Below are 20,242 nucleotides of genomic sequence, written 5' to 3' on the forward strand. Positions count from 1 at the left end.
GCTCACTATATGCAAGTAGGTCCAGCCAGTTAGAATGATAGTTACAATAAACAGAACCCAAATGCAAAGATCTATTTCTGCTCTGAGGAATCAGTATAGACAGTTGCAAGGCAACAGAGGAAATATTCTGTGGTCCTGACTACATTTGCAGCACAGTAGTCATTCCTCTCTTGAGAGAGTAGGTGATGAGTCATATTATAGGCGTCATACAGACTGAGTCTGGCTTAGCCATCTAAATGAATACATGGGCCCTCATTGCTGTCTCTGAGAAGCAGCTGGGGCAATTTACTCAGATTTTAAACATCAAATTACATTGTGCAAACATAATGGCAGCAACTTGCAGTAACTGCAAGCCTAAGAGAATGGATTAATGTGCCCATGCAAGATAAGCGGGAATTCTTACAGTGTAACTTCACAGAATGTAGGAGTTACTCAGAAGCAGGATGCATAGCTTACCAGAATTACATGAAACCCAAATCAGAGTAGATTTTTGAGGAGTTAGGAAGTGTTGAATAAGATACCGTCCATCCTGAAAAACTGGACATGTGCCGGCAATGTGCGTTTGCAGCCCAGAAAGCCAACCATGTCCTGGCTGCATCAAAACCAGCTTGGCCTGCAGGTCAAAGGAGGGGATTTCGCCTCTCTACTCCACTCTGGCGAGACCCCACTTGGAGTGCCACATCCAGCTCTGGGGTCCTCAGCACAGGAAAGACATGGACCTGCTGGAGCAGGTCCAATTTAGAGGAGGGCCACTAAATTGATCAGAGGGCTGGAGCACCTCTCTCATGAAGACAGGCTGAGAGAGTTGGGGCTGTTCAGTCTGGAGAAGAGAAGGCACAGAGGAGACTTTATTGCAGCCTTTCAGTACTTAAAGTGGGCATACAAGAAAGATGGGGAGGGACCTTTCTACCAAGGCCTGTAGTGACAGGACAACTAATAAGTTTTAAGTTTAAGGAGGGTAGGGATATATGGATGTCGGGAAGAAAATCTTTGGGGTGAAGGTGGTGAGGCACTAGCACAGGTTGCCCAGAAAAGCTGTGCATGCCCCATTCCTGGAAGCGTGTAAGGTTGGGTCAGGACTGGTCAGAGCAACCTGGTCTAATGGAAGATGTCCCAGGCCATTATGATCTTCCAACCCAAATCATTCAATGTTTATGTCCCTGTATTTTGTGCTGCATATGAAATCAATCAGATGTAGCCTAAGATAACGTGGGGCACAGCGTTTTGAATCCAGTTAGGAACTGTTCCTACATCTTGCTCTATGCACATTATTAGTCTTTTGTGGCTAATATGGCAACCTAGTGAAAGGCAAGATACTGTTTACACTCTGAATTGTTTTAACAGGTTACTCCCTCAGAAGCAAAACTAATGAAACCTGATTTCTCATAGATTTGTCCGTAACATTTACCACTCTACTGGAAACAAATAGCTTGATTGGAAAGGCAACTGCTAACAGGTGTATAGCTTAACAGTGAACATCTGATGAGTTTTTTATTCAGAGACTGCACCTTAGAATTGTCATTCACTACCCTTTTTCCAGCATTCATTGTAAGAAATGAACTGGTTTTACTTTTTTAAGGAGTTGAAACTAGGCAATGGTTTATATGCTATTAGGGAGAGCTAATAGCATCAGTTCTCCTTTTTTCCACATACAGATACAAGATTTACAAAACCGAAATGAAAATTCTGAGTATACAGATTGAGATTTGTTCAACTTATGTTGAAGATATTCTTTCCATACCTTCCTCCAAAGCCGTCAGTTAGATATATAAAATTCTGAGATTTGGTATGTCTCATATCTGTCTCCCTGGTTACCAAAGCTGAAGGAATTCTTTTCTATTCCTTTTCCTTCATTTTGCTACATTTAAACTGTTTGCTACCAAATTAAGAAATAAGTTTGGGAAATTCTGGCTTGCTGATTAAAGGTAGTATTTCAAGAACACATACATTTTGATTGAAAATTAAAATGGCCAAATTGTTCAGTGAGTTTTACTCATTTTTTAATATCCCAGACCTTGTTTCCCACCTCCTCTCCATTCACCTAAAAAGTGTAAGCTATCTACTACTTGTTCATGCAGGCACTTTTTTTCCCCAGAAAAATGTTTTTCTGTTGCTAACGGGGATCCAAAAGAATCCTCTGAAGTTTCTTGGTAGAAGGTGCTTCTGGAGGTTTACTAATCTTTTGTGTGCTATCACCAGTGGGACTAAGAAAATGCCTCAAATTGCCATCACTGATTTCTATTTCAGCAAGAAACAGATATTTGATTTGATTTTGCAGGGTTTGTGTGTATAGTCTCTGTTAAACGATATTTGTGTGTATATACGATGTTTGTGTGTATAGCCTCTGTTAAACCCTGATAGTCCCCTCACTGAGATTGGAGGAAGTGATAATGTTTCTGTGGCTGTTGTTTTATCTGAAGTGTTTCTGCAAGACAGCAAAAGTGAAGTATCATTACATCATGTTTACATTTGTCTTCACCACAGGAAATGAAAATATTGTTTAGAAGAGTAAATATGTAAAATTTAGATCAAATTTTCCAGGTCAGTCTGTAAATGCTAGTGATTGTACAGCATGAAGCACAAAGAGGACTCTACCCCCTGGGACTTTCTATATATAGAATTACTCAGTAAGAGTATTTGTAGCAGAAAAAAATTGTGCAAATATCTAATGATGGGAGAAGTCAGAAATCTGACCAGTCTTTCATGGTTTTTTTTCCACATCAGAGAAATTGAATGGAGTTAGGAGGTGAGAGAATAAAATGTTTGTTCCAATAGGACATTTTAAATTGTCTTTAGTGTTAATTTTTGAAGCAGTAGCTCTAATTAAGATAAAGTACCTGTCTTAATGGAACAATGAAGAGAGCTCAGAATGTGATTAGACTTGGCACGGGTGATTAATGATCGTACTTGGAAATTACTTTAGTTCCTGTAATGTTTTGATAATCTGCTCTAGTTTAAGTTCTGTAACTGGAGACGGTGATAATGATGAAGTTCACACAAGGTATTTATGCACAGGATCAGACTTACCAACATGATGTACTTCTGGGACTGAAGGCCCCTTTTAGTCTACATTCTGTCCAGTTCTTGCAGTGAAGTATGACAAGAAGTGATTTTTGTCCCTGTGTCCTTCAGGTTTTGGAAAGAAAGTAGTTTGCTAATAGTAGATAGCTGTTACTGTTACTTTTTCGACAGTGAAGGCTTCTCCTGTTTCCAAAAAGCAGCTATTTTTAGCAGTTCCTCAGGCAATTGCAGGCAATTCCCATGCTTAGCTCCTCTAGTTTACTTTTATTTGGATAAATAAAGACTTCTGGTTTTATCCTTCTGTAAGTCTGTCTGGATAAACAGAGTGGGTGTGCTAGTGTACACATGTGATACACAAACACATGTAAATACAATACTACTCCAAGAGAAATATCCACCATACACAAAAGAGACTTTAAAAAGTTGACTTTCTGATTCTGCTTTGAGAAGAAAGAAATGCCAAGTTCTAATCTGCATTTAGAGATTAGACAAAAGAATGTAAGAAATATGATCTACCAAAATTATATTGAAAAAACCTGATAGTAACCACTTCAGTGATTCCACTTCCCTGAATAGTTTATGTGAGTTTTGTTATTTGTCTAGGTAGTAAGTGATGGCATGGGGTTGTTTGGGGTTTTTTTCCCTGTTGTTTATTAAATAACCTGTAAACCTAGTTTCTTTAGATTGCTCTGGGGAGTATATTCTTATTAAAAAAAAAAAAATAAAAAAAAACCAAAAACGGTGTGTTCAAAATGGCTTACCTTACAGTTTAAACAGAGTAGCAGTTGCATGCACCTTGTGCCCAAGAAAACTGACTCGAGTGCAGTCAGACTCTGCTTCAAAGTTAAACAATTTGCAAGGTAAGCAGCATGATAGGAGCCTGCCTAGCTTGGAATACCCTCGGAAATACATGTATGTATAACAGTAGGCCTTCAAAACGGCCGAGAATCCTCGCTGAAAAGGAAATAATAGAAATGGCTGAAAATTCAAAGCTCCAAAGTTGTAACATCCTCAGGATTGATATTAAGCTGTTCCTGTGGATTTAATACAACTTTGAGGCAATTTGATACATGATTTCTAAACACAGATGAACAAGATATGCACTTGAGATTTTAGGTGACATAGGTTCAGCTCAGTCTTTTTGTTCCATTTTTGTAAAGGTATTACCACAATGGGATGTCTGGCTGTGAACCCAGCACAAACAAGTGCTTTGCTGATCTGGAAGGGGCTGCCAGCTTGGGAAACTCAGATCTTCAATAACAGTAGGGAATTTACACAGAAAAAAATGCTCAAGCTCATGTGAGATTATAGTATCATGTAAAAGTATCATGTATCATGTATAGTATGATACATAGTATCATGTAAAAAGGTCACAAATCAGTGTCAACAGAAGGGGAAAATAAGTAATTAATTGTTCAGGTCCTGTTACATTAAATGTTTTATCCTGTGTATGTTTAGTAACACAAAGCGCAAGGGATGTTATGATCATGTTAAGAACAGTTTGCTTTTAAGAAAATTGACAACCAACCTATCCAAAACTGATGGTGGTGTCTAGGGGTGGTGGCATTCGCCAAGGTCTTCTGGACAAAACATGGTAAGGCGAGGGACGGTTTTGGGGTATTTCCTGCTGTGAAACACCAGGGGCAGCATTTGCTGCGGATTGAGCGAGCGGGACTCGCAGTGCAGCCCCGCAGCCAGCTGCCTCTCACCCCAAAAGGGAGATCAAACCACAGACCAAACGAGATGCTGTTTGGCAAAAAGTGAATCTTAAACTTCTCAAGTTAAAATGAAAAACAAAACAAAACAAAACAAACAAACAACTTTGTTTTGAAAGATCAGTCACTGAGTTCTACAAAATCTTGTAAGAGAGAGAACTCATCCAGCTGCCTTGATAGCTTCCGGAGCAGCACCACAGATTTCATATTCCCACAGCCACTTTGAAAATCCCAGCCAAACTGTCATGTAAAATACCCCTGTTTATTCTCCATGAGATTGGTGTGTTACTGTTGCACATGTGTTCTGTGACTGACCCTCCTAAGCAGAGCAATAACATTGAGCTGTAAGAACAAATAAAAGCCTAAGTGAGGCCTGAAGCAAAGGTAACATTGTATACTATTTTACAAACATTAAAATTTCATTTTATTTTCCAGCTGTGCCAACCCATTGTTTCCAACAGATGCAAGTAACTGTTATGTATCAAATAATAACCCACTCTTCCTCAGTTGTTCAAGGTTAAACAAACAAACAAAAAAATGTCTTTTTCCTGTTAGCAATAATGCCTTCCGCTGAAGGTAGCACATCCCCAAGCCTGCTCCCCCAGACGTCATCCCTTGGCAAAGACTCAAAGCCTTTCCTGAGACGAACATGGGTCTGAATGTACTGGGTTCTCTGGCTGGTGCTCACTGAGCCAGATCCTGGAAACCCACATGTTGCAACAAACCTTCATGTTTGTTGCAACATGAAGGAGATGGGGGTCATGAAGGCAGGGGCTTTCATATTTCCCATATGTCCAATGCTGTGTATCTTTTATAGTTGGGGGGATTTTCCAGGAATGTGTCATTTCATCATTAGCTTTCAAAGTATTTATTTGCATGACCTTGGAAGGCAATAAAACCACCTGAGAGGGTTATCATCAACTCCTCATCCTTAGCTTAATGCTCTTGGTATGCTGTGATGAAATTGTGTGTTTTTCTGATTGGACCCATTGCAGAACTGCATGAGAAGATGCATCCATCTACTAAGGGCTGTACCTTAGTATGAAACGACCTTAGAAGATTTCCATCAGGGATGTGTGTCTGCGTGCTTGGGGGGCCATTTTTATTCCCAGAGGTATTTGGGAATTTGGCTAATGCAGCCACGGTAGTACAACAGCATATTGCTTTAATAAAGGCGGCCAGCTCCCAGCTATTTCTGCATCCTCCTTCACAGCTCACCTACAGCAACACGCAGAACCTGACGGCTGCCAGTTGCAGCAAGGCCAGTTCCATGGGCCAGATCTCTCAGTCTAAAATTGCCCTGCTCTAAATAGAGGAGCCGGGCGAGAGAAGAACCAAGGCTGCGGCTTTCCCGGGGAGGAACCACAGTGCCGGCGCTACGTGACTTGCTCTGGACACCCAAGAAGCTCCTGTCAGCGCGCGGAGCTCCCACATCCCGAGCCTGACCTCGTGTCGTGCGCTCGTCCCGTGCATGCGAGCGCCCTAGAAGGCACTGCTTGTTTTTCTACCGTCTATTCCAGAGAAATCCAGCTGGTAGAGGAGCGCAGCGCCGTGATTGATTTGAGAACTCCCTCGTACTCGCCTGAAGGTCTCGCCGCCGGGGGAAGAAGGGGAGCGCGGGAGGCTGCGCTTCTCGGCGGCCGCTCCGCTCCGCGCCCGGCTCGGCACTCAGGTATAGAGTGAAGAGGGGAGCGGGGATTTCCTCGGCTTCCTCCCATGCACATACCTCCCGGGGAGCAGCGGCGGCAGCCCGACTCCCCTCGGCGGCCGCTGGGAGGCTCCGTGCCTCGCCCCGGCCTCCCGGGCGCCGCGTCCCCGGCCGCGCTCTCCCTCCGCCGGTGACACCCGCCTCCCGCCCCCGCAGCGCCCCGCTCCGCTCCGCTCCGCTCCGCGCCGCACCGAGGGGCCGCGGGCAGCGCCAGCACCGGCAGCGCCGACAGCCCACCGGCAACCACCCACCCGCCGGGCCGGGCATGGAATATACAAAAACACAAAGGAAAAGTGGCCGCTGGACTGTTCTGGGGGCAAAATGCTGGAAGTTTGTAAGTGCAACTCTCCGTTTGTAATTACTGTCTGAAGAGGGGCTGGGTGGTTTTTTTCCCCCCTCTTCCCCTTTCCTCCCCCCCCTCCCTCCTCCGTGCTTTTCTTGAAACTGTACTTGAAACTATTCAATATCTGGGAGTATAAGGGAAAGTACGCGAGAGGAGCTCTTTGCCTGGGTCCGTAGCTTTCTGCTTAATACTAAGGGGGAAAATGAACACTGAAAGCAATACGGATTTACCCAGTGGCTGGATTAAGCAAAGGCGAAGCGTGGTCTGGAAGTCCACTGACTGACATTGTTCCGGACCGGGGAATCCGTCTCTCTGATTTTCAGAGGAACTACAGTTTAGCGGCAGCCAGCCGGACACAGTCACACGCCGGAGAGTGGCCAGGAACGAGCGGGCGAGAGAAACGAGAAAGCACAAAGACTAAACTAACCCGAGCCGCCGCCTCCTCCTCCTCCTCCTTCCCCGGCTCTTTATTTGCACATTTACTAAACACTTAAAAAAAAAAAAAAAAAAAAAAAAAAAAGAAAGACCCCCCCCCCAACAAACCCACTCCACCAAACCTACGAGATTTTCGGTCCGCCGGGGGTTTCTCCGCACCGCCGAGCACGGCAATGCCTTAAATTTCCACTTCAAGGAATAACCCCCCCCGCGCCCCCGAAATAAAATAAACCCAATAAACCTGCCAAGTCTCACTCATTCCCGAGGGAGAGCTCCTCCGTCCAGGGATTCATTTTGGAGGCAGCGGCTCGCTTTATTTGATTTTTTTTTTCCGCCCTTCTCCCCCGGCGGAGCCCCCTCCGTACCCCCTCCCCGGGCGCCCCTCAGCGGGGGCTGCCCGGCCCCGACCCCCGCCCCTCCCGCCGACCGATGCTGGCGCAGCCCTAGCGACCCCCCCCCCGCCCCCCGATCTGTCAACCCCCCGCGGGGCCGTCACCGCCCGGGGGCCGGGCGGGGGTGGGCTGGGGGCGCGGGGCTGACCGCCCTCCGCCCCGCCGCCAGCCCCCGGGCTCGGGCTCCCGCCGCTGCCCCCGCCTCTCCCCCCCACCCCCCCCGCCCTCCTCCATGCGGCAGTGAGGACCGACCCATCCGGAGGGCCAGGACCGGCAGCCAGCGATGGGCGACACGGCTCCCCCCCAGGCCGCGGGGCTGGGGGCCGGGCTGCTGGGGGGGGGCCCGGCGGCGCCCCGGGTGCACAGCGCCATCGTGGAGCGGCTGCGGGCCCGCATCGCCGTCTGCCGCCAGCACCACCTCAGCTGCGAGGGGCGCTACGAGCGGGGCCGCGCCGAGAGCTCCGACCGCGAGCGGGAGAGCACCTTGCAGCTCCTGCACCTCGTGCAGCAGGGGCAGGGCGCCCGCAAGGCCGGCAAGCACCCCAAGGCGGCCGCCGCCGCCGCCCCCGCCGCCGCCGCCGGCGCGGCGCCCCCGGACTACCACCAGCACCTCCTCGGCAACGGCGGCATCAACGGGGAGCAGCCGGCGGGGGAGCAGCGCGCCTCGGCGCTCCTGGCGGTGAGTCACAGCGCCCGCTGCCGGCGGGGAGGCGCCGCGCCGGGGACCCCCGCTCGCTCGCTCGCTCGCTCCCTCGGGGCGCCTGCCCTGCCCGCACCGTCCCGCGGTGCGGGGCCAGCGCCGCGCATCGGCACCGTGTCCGTGGGCAGCCCAGCTCGGCCCGCCGCGCCTCGGGCACCCTGGGGTGGTCCCTGCCAGGCGCTGGACCCCCGCCACGGCATCGAGGGTGCGAGGAGCGGTGGGCAGGTCTGCCCGGCGCCGAGCGGGGGGCGAGTGTGCGCCTCGAAGGGATTTTGAGACTGCTTGGGGTGTTTTCTGTTTGGTTGTTTTTTGTTTGTTTTTTAAATCTTGTTGTGGTCCTAAAATCACGCGTCGCGAGCCTCTGCCATCGCCCTGCCAAGGCGGTGACAGCTGCGTCCCTGAGGAGAGCACCGGCGGCCGGCGCTGTCAGCGTGTCCCCGAGCAGGGGTGAAAAGTAGCGCTGAAGTATCGCCCGTGTTCAGAGTTGCCCCCCCTGCCCCCCCTCATCCCGTTCGTCAGAGGTTCAGGCACCTATTTTCACTCAGTTTGCGGCCGTGCCCCTCGAACTCGGACAGTGGCTCCGCCCGGGGCAGTGGTCAGTGCCGAGAGCCCTGCGGGTCAGCTCCGAATGCCGACCTCACCAGCGATGCTCGTGTTGTTATTGTCACCCAGTGTGTTTCGCGGAGCAGAGTTACGAGAGTTTTCCAGGCACTGCCGCTTTGTAAATGATACGTTGACCTTTTTCAACTGGAAATTGCTCCGAACATGTCAAGGAGGCGAAGCCGTGTCTCCTATTACTTAGGAGCAGTCAGTGCCCCACGCTCTCGAAGGCGTATGCTGCGCTGCGCTGCGCTGCCTCCCAACTCTAATTCTCGGCACACATGCGAAACATTGAGAGGAGTGACTGCGTCCTCATAGGCCCGTGGCTCCTATTCGAACAGCTGAAAATAGATCGCTCCCTCTGCTCCAGACATCAAACTTATCTTTCTTAGTGCCTGACGTATGCTAAGACGGTACCTTTGTGGTCGTTTCTCCCTTCTTACCCGGGAGTTCGCTGCGGTGCGTGGATCGACCTTTGGGGCTGCGTTACTCAGCATCATTGGTGAGGGTGATGATGTAAGCGTTAAATGCGATAACATTGTGTCCAAGGGGAGTTTAGGCGCTTCGACCTGACTCAGTGTTCAGATTAAATCTCCCACATTCCTCCTCACAATCAAGAAAGCCATTATCTTATTTTTCCAGTGTGTATTAATGTAATGCTTTGCACTTGCCTTATGGGAAAAAAACCCACAACTTTAACCTAATAATGTATGTCCCAGAAAAATTAACTTTCTGAAATCAGGGGACAGGCCTATGTGGGTTTTTTTTTGTTGTTTGGTTTTCAGATTTTTTTTACTAGTTGTTACTATTATTATGAAATAGCTGGAGACAGCTGTTTGAAAATGCTAAATGAAATGACTCCAAAGAAAATATTGAAAGATTTTCATGTCCTAAGTGCAGAGAGGTTGTCCTTGTTTCTGAAATACCACTAATGAATGTTAACCTGCCCCTTGCTGGAGATGCTGTGCACAGCCCTCGCTCCACCTTGCATGTTGCATTACGTCCCAGAAAACTCTGCACATACGTGTCCTGGACAAGCGAAAGGTCTGACCAAGACCCCATCGTTTTTGCATGCTAGCGGTCAGTAATCCTGCTGACGAGATATGTGACTTCAGTGAACATGACGTTTGGGGCCCTGAACCGTGTTCCGACACTGAAGAAATGCTGGCTCATGAAGCAGCATTGTTGTAATGGTATCACAGCACATCGCTGATCCTCCCACTCTATACTTGACACAGGCATTCCTCATTTGCTGCTCTGGTAGGACTGCCTAATTAAGAAACCGAGAAAGGCATCAGTTCAAAGTCACGTCTTTGTGTCACGGAGATACACATTCCCCTTACCAAGAGCTTCTTAGAACATTGTTGCAAATGTTAAAAAGGAAAAGCAAAGTGCACGTGTCTAAGTGGAATGAATTCAAGTGGCTGAAGGTCATATATCAGGTAGTACAGCATTGTGCTCCTCTTCTCGAAAGCTCAGAGGGAAGGGATGGACCAAGAAATAACAGGGTCTTGCCTTTCCTCCAGCCACAGCTGGAAAATGAATTTGCTCTGCGAGTTATTCCAATGGTACTTGAAGAGGAAGGACAAGCCAGACTAAGCCTGCTGTCCTGTGCATTATAAATGGATGGCAAGAGAACAATCTCTAAGCAGAATTCATCCTCTGTGGGGTGTTTCCCGAGAGGAAATCCAGTGGAAGTTTATATGCATTATTCCTCTAATTCCAGATTTTTTCCTTAGAGCGCATCTGAGGTGCACAGGGTCCCGGAACAAGGGGCAGTTCTGAGCTTCAGTTGTAGTAGGTATAGCTCTGGCACGAGGAAGCGTAGACAGGAGCATTGGTGTGAGTTCTCACACTGAGCATGTGAGACCGGATACCTTTCTGACTCCAAGGTGAATGTAAAGTTCCACCTGCCTTGCTGTAAGTCCCACACCTCCACACAGATAAGTGCAAAGGCAGTTATAACTTTCGTTGGGGACTTCTGGCTATCAGGACAATCTTTGCAAAACCCAGGGTTGTTTCTTTTGCTTTGCAGGTTCCACTGGTCTTGTTATATGTGTGCCTGCCATTTTTAGGGGCATTGGATGGGTCATTTATACAGTTGGATTCAAGAGTAAATACTTGACACTCAGTAACATTTGAAGCAACGTACACTTGAACATATCAAAGAGCTTAAAGTGATTATCTGACATTGTTGATACTATTATTTGATAATTATCTTTTCCCAATGGAGAGTTTAAAACTGGCAGAAGAGAGTTTTTAGCAGGGCTTGGTTTGGGCTTAATTTGACAGTGTTACTTTGATTTTTGAGAAAGTATCTTTGGCAGCAGCATTTTCTAATTGGAGAACGGGGATCTGATTTTTTAGCTGGACCAGTGGATGTGAGTGTGTGTGAAGGAAAAATTTATTGTTCAGGACATGGCTAGGGAAGCTTTTGTACTTTCTGCCTCCCTGCATTTTCCAAGAGCTGACATTTGTTTATTTACATGGTGGTGTTACTTTTCATGGTGTAGAGTGGAACAGATAAAATATTCTCTCTTTCTTTTATACATACATCTATATATATGTATATGGCCTCCAGCACTTAGCTGTTTATACTATTTATGTTACATATAAACAGTTAGCTCTGGAGGGCATTCCTCGGTGCCTTAAGCACTGAACTGGTAATACGAAAGTTCTTGCACTGCAGTTTCAAGTCTCCGTCAGCCAATTCATTCCATCGTTCTTCTGACTTAGGCTGAGCCCTGCTCATTTTGCTCTGCGCAAGCCGGGAACTCTGTCTCATGGGCATTGCTGTGTTATTCAGGTCAGGTTATTTCATCGCAGCCATCACACCGATGGCCGTGAGTGTGGTAAGGGATGTTTGTCATCAGTCACAGGTGACTTGTTCTACTTTCACCCATCTCAAAGTTGTGCTGAATTTATCATTATAACAATTAATTTTAAATAATAATGAAATATATTAATATTTTCTCTACTTGGAAAAGTGACGGTGAAAGTGGTCTGCTCCTCAGATGTAGTCTGCAAGCAGGTGAAAAAAAGAAAAGGGAAAACAATCTTATAAGGGGGTTGTATCCAAGGAAGAGGGGAATGTGTTAATTGCTCCTGCTCCCCTAAATTCCTATCAACAGCTGTACAAATCTAGAAGAGTCAAGGGGTTTGTTCCAGTTCCCTGAGGACCTCAGTGGAAAACAGGACTGCCTGACTGGTACCAAGAGCCAAGGTTGACTTGTAAAACCTCAATTTAGGCAGTTATTTTATGCAGAGATCCTGAATTAATTTCCTTAGGACTTTTTTTTTTTATGATCCACACTGTGCTTGCTGAGGCTTGGCCTCATGTGCTAGCATTAAAGATCCCTGAGTATTTTAAAAGGAACGATTGTGCTCTAGTATCTTTGCCCAAGTTTACACTTAAGCCCTCTCCCAAGATCTTTGCTTTGTTTGCTAGTTGGCTTCCAGGGTACCCTGCAGAAATAGTTTCATTTTCTGGTTGTGGATGTATGTAACTTTTGGAAGTAGTCTGAAGCAAGCAGTATAAAGTGACCAGTTGTGGGGTGAAGTGACGTTACAGTATGGTGAGTACAGGTGGATTAAAGCACAAACCATCCTGCAAAGCTAGAGTGGGATCTTGTGCCTGACAAAGTTTAGTGCCAAAGCAATGAAATGTTCTGTTTGTGAGGTGAAGGGCCACTGTCTGCTACTTGGGCTTTTGCAGCAGTGAAGCTGTGTTCTGATAAAGCCAATTTATGTAGCCAAGTCAGGCAAAATGAATGTCACATTGTGGGTAGAAAACTTTGATCTCCTGTAATGGGCCCTCTGGCCTGCTGGGAGCAATTTGGTTAGGATGGACATGAGCACTGTTTAAAATCTTTGTTCCCCTCAGCCACGAGAATGTTTTCCAAACCAGAATCAAGAAGACTCCCTGGAAACTGCATAAAAGCTATATTTAATGAAAAGTTCAGAAAGTGAGTTTGTTAAATTTACACTAGTGTGGGAGCCTCTTCAGGCTTAGCACTCCCACCAAATCACTTGCCCCATTTAAAGCTTCTTAAACTTTGAATACATCTAATGAAAATCTCCTCCATTCTGAAACTGTTTCACAGACTGTTTCCACCACCAAACTTGCTGTAGGTAGTGAGCATAGGAACAGTGTCTCTGCCTGGACTTGACATGCTCTCCAAGGCCAACTTGTGCACTTTACTTTCCTGGCTATTACTGCATGTTCTCTGATAGAGTTCTTGCATCCCCTGCAGTACTCAAATTGAGTCCCTCGTCTGTAGCACCACAACAAAGGGAAGTGATATACTGCTTCTGTTTGTTCTGTGCTGAGAAGTATGACTCCAGCAAAAATGTTAGCTGCTCTGTGGGAAAATCTGAACCTCAGAAAGGCATGTCTGAGAGAAGCTGTTTTGCAGAAACTTTGACTTGCATCACTATTAGTACTTCTCCCCTTTCAAAGAACACTGCTTGCAGAAGGTGTATGTGAGGTTCAGTTAAGTTGCAGCGACCAAAAAAACCCCCACAGCTAGGTTAGTCAGCAAGTTAAGAAAGGCCATAGCATACCTCCATTCTGCTTCCTAACTGCTGTCAACAATCCCTTCTTCTACCAAGATACTGTCTTCACAGGCTTGTAGTCTGCCTTTCTTATTAAGTCCGTTGGCTTATGAAACTGAAACTTAACCATGTCTCATTAGTGGAAAAGAAGTGTTTGACGACTTTGGGAAGGGTAGTATCTCCACTGCTCCGTTCATATTGCCCTTCCTATGCTGGCAAACTGCTTCAGATAACAAAGCATTGACATAGAGGTGTCAGCTCTGCCAGAAAGTGTCTCTGTGACCTTGCACATGTCCCCTGCTGTGCCACTATTTTCCTTCTATGCTTAAGCTCTTCAGGTGGCACTGTCTCACTAGCACATGGGACCTTGGTTTCTGTAGAAGGCTCAATTCTACATGATAATGATCTGATACCATCACATCTATGGAGTTCAGGGAGGTGATTAAAGCAACCACTATACAACACTTAAGAGGGCACACAATCAGCTCATGGTGCCTAGAAGAGCTTTAGGCACCTGGCTGCTCTGAAGAGAAGAGGAACAAGGTCTTTGGTCTTTGACCTCTCTCCAGTGTCCACATGTCAGTGTTCCCTTGGATGTCTTCCCAGTGGTGGTACTCTCAGCAGCAGTAGGATGAGGCTGATGGGATTCATGACAGGTCTGTGTTTGCCGTGAATCTTAATTAGTGTCTGTAAACCTGATAAGGGTCTTACCCATATCATGCTGCTCCAGTTTGGAACAGCTTTGAGCAGTGAAAAAAAGCAGTGGTTTTGGCTGCAGAAGAGGAGTTGGTGCTGAATGAGATTTGGATCACATTTTCAACTTAACAGTATTAAGAGAGATATTTTTTTCTGGTTTTTTTTCTTTTTCTTTTTTTCTTTTAAATAAAAGCATAAACTATTTATGTCCCAGATTTCCATTGGAAAGCTTCCCATAGACACTTGAGAGCCAACTTGTGAATTTGTTATACCTTGTCAGGTTCTTACAAAGTATTATTAGATGCAGTTAATCAGCCCATAATTGTACTGAAGTGCCAACACCAATACCTAAAACAAAATACCTGCAACCCTCAAACAACAGTTTTTAGGTGAGTATGCTGTAAACTAAAAAGTCAGTGTTTCTACTCTGACTCTAGGATCTATTCAACAGATTACTCCTATTATTATTTCACTTCCATAAACCTTGGTTTCCTTTATGAAAGATACTATTTATCATCTTTGTAAAGTGCATTGAGATCTGAGGGTAAGTTTTATGGCTGCTCAGAAGCCAAATTCATTATTGATGGAGTCTAAGACAGGAGTTTTGAATGTTTGCTTTGGCAAAGCCTTTGAGGTGCATTCAAATCACGTTTTCAGCCTTTGACCCACAGATATAAGTACTGGAAATACAAACCTGAATGAGTCTTTCTTGCTTTACTTGCTTCTGATCCTGCATCAGTTTGTACTCAAATTAGTCTCCCAATTAAGTTGTCTGTGTCCGAGTTTCATGTACTTGATGCTGGAACAAAGTGGGACTGGAACTGAGATCATATACACTATTGATCAGCTCTCTGTGAGGCTGCACGTGCACCCCAGTGCTAGCAGGTGGGAGCTACCTTGTTCTGCATGTGTTGCCTCCCATCTGGTAGTAATGAAGGATAGTTCACATTTACAGATCACGGTGGGAGAAACAAAATATTTCTTAATTGAATAATTTACACGAAATTCCAACATGCTTACTGAAAAAATATAATTTATTTTAGTTTTAACTTGAAAACACCTCATGCCTGTGGTTTCACATACAGGTTTTGGCATTTCCCTGAAGAAATTCCTTTTGTTCAGAAGTGGCTCCTGTAGCTATTTTTATCTGTGTCACTCAGTTATAATTCTGATGCTTTTGCAAACACAGTTGAATCAAGGTGCAGAGAAATTAGTACCAATTTGGAATTGATATGAATGTGCTTCTGACAAGTGAGGATGCAGATCTTGCAAACACACTTACCTGCTGCCTGAGCCTGAAGCTGGCTGAAAGACCCGGTAAGATCCTGGACTAGCAGATGAAAGACCAAGAAGGTTCATCATAGCTATTCTGTTTTGAAACAAAACATGCTATTGTGCAAGAGCCACCCCTGTGGTACCCTGGCTTTATTACAGAGCTCTGCAACCACCTCCCTAGAGTAGATTTTATACAAACATCCAGTGAGAATTGTGCCCTTCCCTGTATAGCTTAGGGCCTCAAGAGACAAGATAGACAAAGAATGGAAGGAGGAACAGAAGCACAGAAAGGTCAAGTGTCATGCCCAAGGTCAAACAGCAGGTCAGTGGCAGAGCTGGGAATGGAGTCCAGATTTCCTGACTCCTAGTCCAGCACTCCATTAATCATCTCTTTGCTTTGTGTTCTGTGGCCTGTTACTGTCCATAGGAAATGTGAGGATGACTTTCCAACAGCTTCAGAGTTACTTTTTAGTTTTGGAAACTATTGATCATCAGCACATTATTGAGATCAAGAAGTTATGTACTGGACTCTTGTGCATGTACATGCACTCGAGAATTCAGAACTAAGTGCTCTAGGTATCGATTTCATTGCATGACACTGAAAAGCCATATTTCATAATCCCAAATGTTTCTTCTAAGTCAGATTTTTAAAGTCTTTTTTCCCCTTACATTGTGTACAAAGCGGTTTGTTTTTACAGCATTACTTATCACAGTTGAACTCCTATATTGGTGCTTGCCCTATAAATTATTTCTTCCTTGAAAATGAGTTACAACAGGTATTTAGTTCACGGCTTTTCTTCTCCATGGAATTTGCCAATGAAACAGTCAGAAAAACAGATAGTTAATAGTCCTGAGACAGTGGTGATTCTTATTTATTTTCATTCCTCACTGTACAATGTATTCAGTTTTGAAGTCTTTCAGTGGATTATCTTTATCACAAAGTTAATTATACCTGTGAGACTTTTTTTTTCTTCCCAAAAATTTTGACTTGAGGCGAAACTCTGGCTACTGTAGTAATGACTTATCGAGAGTCTCTCGTAAACAATAGTAAAATCATTTTCTTATAGTCATGGCAACAGTGTTTAAGCAATGAGCTTACTGAACATAATGTGCACTGTCTCCACTGAGTAGCTATTGCAAGACTGAAGTGTATGCTGCTCATTTTTGGAGGACTCGAGGACATAAATTATTCAGCAAAACAACACTGCTTTAGAAAGCGTCTTTGAAATTGTTGCATTTTGTACTAGCCAAAGAAGGATTGTTATTTGTGCTAATGGGGCTGTGTTTAATTACTGCACAACAGTGTAGTCTTTGGACTAGGTGTGCTCCCACTGAATATAAGGGTTTCTGTCTCAAACCATTCGAGGACTGTGCTACCTGTCGGCAGGGTCATGCTTCCCCTAGTAATGTTTGCTGCCATGGAGGGCAGAATGGCTCAGGAGGATGCATCCTGCACATATCTATGGTGTGAGAGGTGGTAACTAGGTGCAGAAGGAAGAATTTGGTTTAACGAACAGGGAGCTTACTCCAGAAGGGCTGTTCCCTTCCTTGGCCCAGAGGATCACCTGAATTCCTATTCAGTGGGTTGGGGAGGCATCTTGGAGAGTGGGTGACTTCACAGGAAGATTCAGAGTTGAACCCTAAGAGAAGAACCTGTCTCTGATTTTTCTGTTTATTTTGTTTTTACATCTCTCTCATTTAAATAACTAGACCTGGAGGAAAGACCTTGTTGGCAACAGTTGTTGTTCTGGGATGAGTCATTCCACCAGATTTTAGAAATGCCACCCCAGTGACAGTTGGCAAAAATGCTGCTTGGGCTGTTCAGTTTACGTTTTTCACTTTGGAAAATCAGACCATTTATTTAGGGTTCTGTTGCTTTAGAAACCATCTCCTGACACTCCAACTTCTTCCCTTCCCTTCCCTTCCCTTCCCTTCCCTTCCCTTCCCTTCCCTTCCCTTCCCTTCCCTTCCCTTCCCTTCCCTTCCCTTCCCTTCCCTTCCCTTCCCTTCCCTTCCCCTTCCCTTCCCCTTCCCTTCCCTTCCCCTTCCCCTTCCCCTTCCCCTTCCCCTTCCCCTTCCCCTTCCCCTTCCCCTTCCCCTTCCCCTTCCCCTTCCCCTTCCCCTTCCCCTTCCCCTTCCCCTTCCCCTTCCCCTTCCCCTTCCTCCTTTTCCTCTCCCCTTCCTCCTTTTCCTCTCCCCTTCCTCCTTTTCCTCTCCCCTTCCTCCTTTTTGTCTCCCCTCCTCTTTTTTCCTTTTTTTCCCCCTTTCCCTCACTGCTATGGCATCTCAACACCTGAGTTTTTTAGTCTCAATTCTGATCTGATTTGCCTCTCCGGAAAACGCCTATGGGAAATTCTGTGGACGTGGCACTGTGGAACATCCGCCTAATGCAGGATCAAGCTTTTTATTTTTGGTCATTATGCTAGTTTATAGTCCGTTATTTTGTTTTCCAGAGAAATGCATTCTCTCTGCTTCTCTGAAAGCTTTTGGTTCAACATCCTTCCAAGCTACATACACTTGGTCTTCAACATGCAGCTGCTTACCTCCATGGCCCAGTTCCCGGAAACAGTTATGCATGTGCTTAATTGTGCACACATGGGTAATCACACTGAAATCAAGATGTGTCGAATTAAGCAAGTCTAGAAATATTTGCAGGGTTTGGTCTTTGTTCAACAAACAGGCCTCAGCCTGGCTGAAGTCCACAACATGCTACAAAAAGAATCCAAATTCAGAAGTAAGTAGTTTATTAATTATCAGTTGACTTATTTCCTTAAACCAGTTAATTCTGTACTTTTAAAAACTACTTTCCATATATCCTGAAAATCCAATTGCCCTTCCTTTCACACTCATTTTTCCTCCTTACTCATCTCCCAGCAGACCTGAGCTGCCAGCCACATGATTCCCTTTCATGATGATTTGAGTTCTGATGTTTCTTTTTTCCTACCAACTTTATGTATTACCATAATGGTTCCTAGGACATATTTTGGCCAGCTTTTAGGGAGAGAGAGAGTGTCACAGTGTTTCAGACCTTCATTTCAAAGTTCTGTATTAAATATAATCCTTATAATTATAGCACTGCCACTTGGACCACTGTAGTTTAGGCTATGTCAATATGTTGTCAAAAGCTCTCTTTCCCAGGAGCTGTAACTCAGTCATGATTGAATTGAAATTTGATGGCCAGCAGCTGCAAACACATTCTGGCCCCATCCCCCCACCTCCCTGGTTTTTTTTTCCCTTTTACCACAAAATCCTCATGCTTTCTGTCAAAGTCATCAGTTTAGAGAACAGAGATAATGGCTGATTCAGTTATTCTGAGCCAACCTTTTGGGTAAGTCTAGACTGTCCTTCTAGGGGTGCCTGAGGCAACCTAAAGGTACAATTTACTGTCTGTGTGGATGGTGAATCGAAGAGCACGGCCCCAGGTTCAGCATGAAGGCCATCCTCAGACTAGGTGTGACCATGCTCCATGTAGGAGTTCTTAGGATGCCATAAGTGTCACTCTCAGCAAATAAGGAAGCTGTAGATGTGCTTGGGCTGGAGTCTTTGAGGCTCCTGTGTGAGCAGGGCTGGGAGCACCACAGTCCTCTCCCCTCTCACCGTCTTGGTCAATCACCATACAGACCTTGCTATTCATCTAAGCAAGGGCATCAGGACGAGGGTAATTCCCAGCAGCAGTTTATACTGCAAGTTTAACACACAACTTTTTTAGCCCTAGGGGACTGGGGGATAAAAAACAGCTTTGAACTGGGGGAAAAAATATTGGTATCCAATAGTTGTATAGCCTGATCCTGTCATTTTTGGTGTTTAGAAACCAAAACAAACCTCCAGCATTCATAACACGAGATATTCAGGTTTTAAAAATTGCCACTTGCTAATACACAGTAACTACATTTCATAAAGCCCTTTAGTCTGTGTATTTACAGGTGGACCAGAATAGCTCTGCAGAAGTTAATCCAGTTCCTTGAGTAAACAGTATGTACTTCTAAAACTTTCAGTGTAAACCAACCATATGTAAGGCCTTTGACATACATTTGTACCACACACAATATATCTGAGGGACCCTGCTATAGTCAGGACCGCTAGTGAGATCAGTAACCCCCTTGCTAATGTACTGGATGTGTGTTCATTCTGTCGTGCCCATGAAGGATAACTGCCTTTCGATGACCACTGTGCCATAAGGGCTATTTACTGCAATGGACTATCATGGTTCTTGCAGCCCTCTCCCAGGACATCCTGTCTGTGCTTGGGTCTCCCAGGCTGTGGCTGTCATCAAAGCACAGGCTCATTGACACAGGTCAGAAGGACTCTTCACCACAGCCTCGCATTGTGACTTTTGGTCACAAAAGTCACACTCATCCCCTTACCCTGGTGAAGTCCTTCTCTGTTGTCCCCCTCCTCCACTTCCCAAAGCTATTAGCCATTCTTCCTCCTCCACATTCACCCGTCTCTCACCTGGGCTATTGCCCTCCCTTCTCTCCTTTCATGCTCCTGACACTGCTTCATAATGTTGTTTTTCTAGCTTGGAAAGGCCAGAGGGCCAGGCTAAAAGAGGGATGCTGAACACATGTTTTCCACATGTTCTCCTTGTGTTCCCTCGTTCTGCTTCTCTAGCTGTCTTTCTTGTTTTACTTCAACTGGAAATCTAATGACCACAAGTGTATTCTCTCCTCCTCTCATTAGTTTTATAAAGGATGAGCTTAAAGGTCCTGCATCATTGTCATAAGAAAGTTAGAGCAAAAACTTCTGTGAGTTGACAAGGCTCTTGTAGGTTCTTCAGTCTCTCACCACAGGCCATGAGTGCTC

The 20,242-nt window shown here is 45.5% G+C and overlaps 1 protein-coding gene across 1 annotated transcript in view; it reads left to right on the top strand.

Moving 5' to 3' along the window:
- Nucleotides 1-7,824: 7,824 nt before the first annotated feature.
- Nucleotides 7,825-20,242, top strand: part of MAML2 (mastermind like transcriptional coactivator 2) — a 213,385-nt gene continuing 200,967 nt past the window's right edge. The window contains exon 1 of the mRNA XM_032678666.1: nucleotides 7,825-8,293. Within this exon, the coding sequence (XP_032534557.1) occupies nucleotides 7,898-8,293 (396 nt within the window). The 5' untranslated portion in view covers nucleotides 7,825-7,897. The remainder of the gene's footprint in view (nucleotides 8,294-20,242) is intronic.

The sequence above is a fragment of the Chiroxiphia lanceolata genome, chromosome 2 (assembly GCF_009829145.1).
Source record: "Chiroxiphia lanceolata isolate bChiLan1 chromosome 2, bChiLan1.pri, whole genome shotgun sequence".
In the NCBI taxonomy this organism is placed as follows: Eukaryota; Metazoa; Chordata; class Aves; order Passeriformes; family Pipridae; genus Chiroxiphia; species Chiroxiphia lanceolata.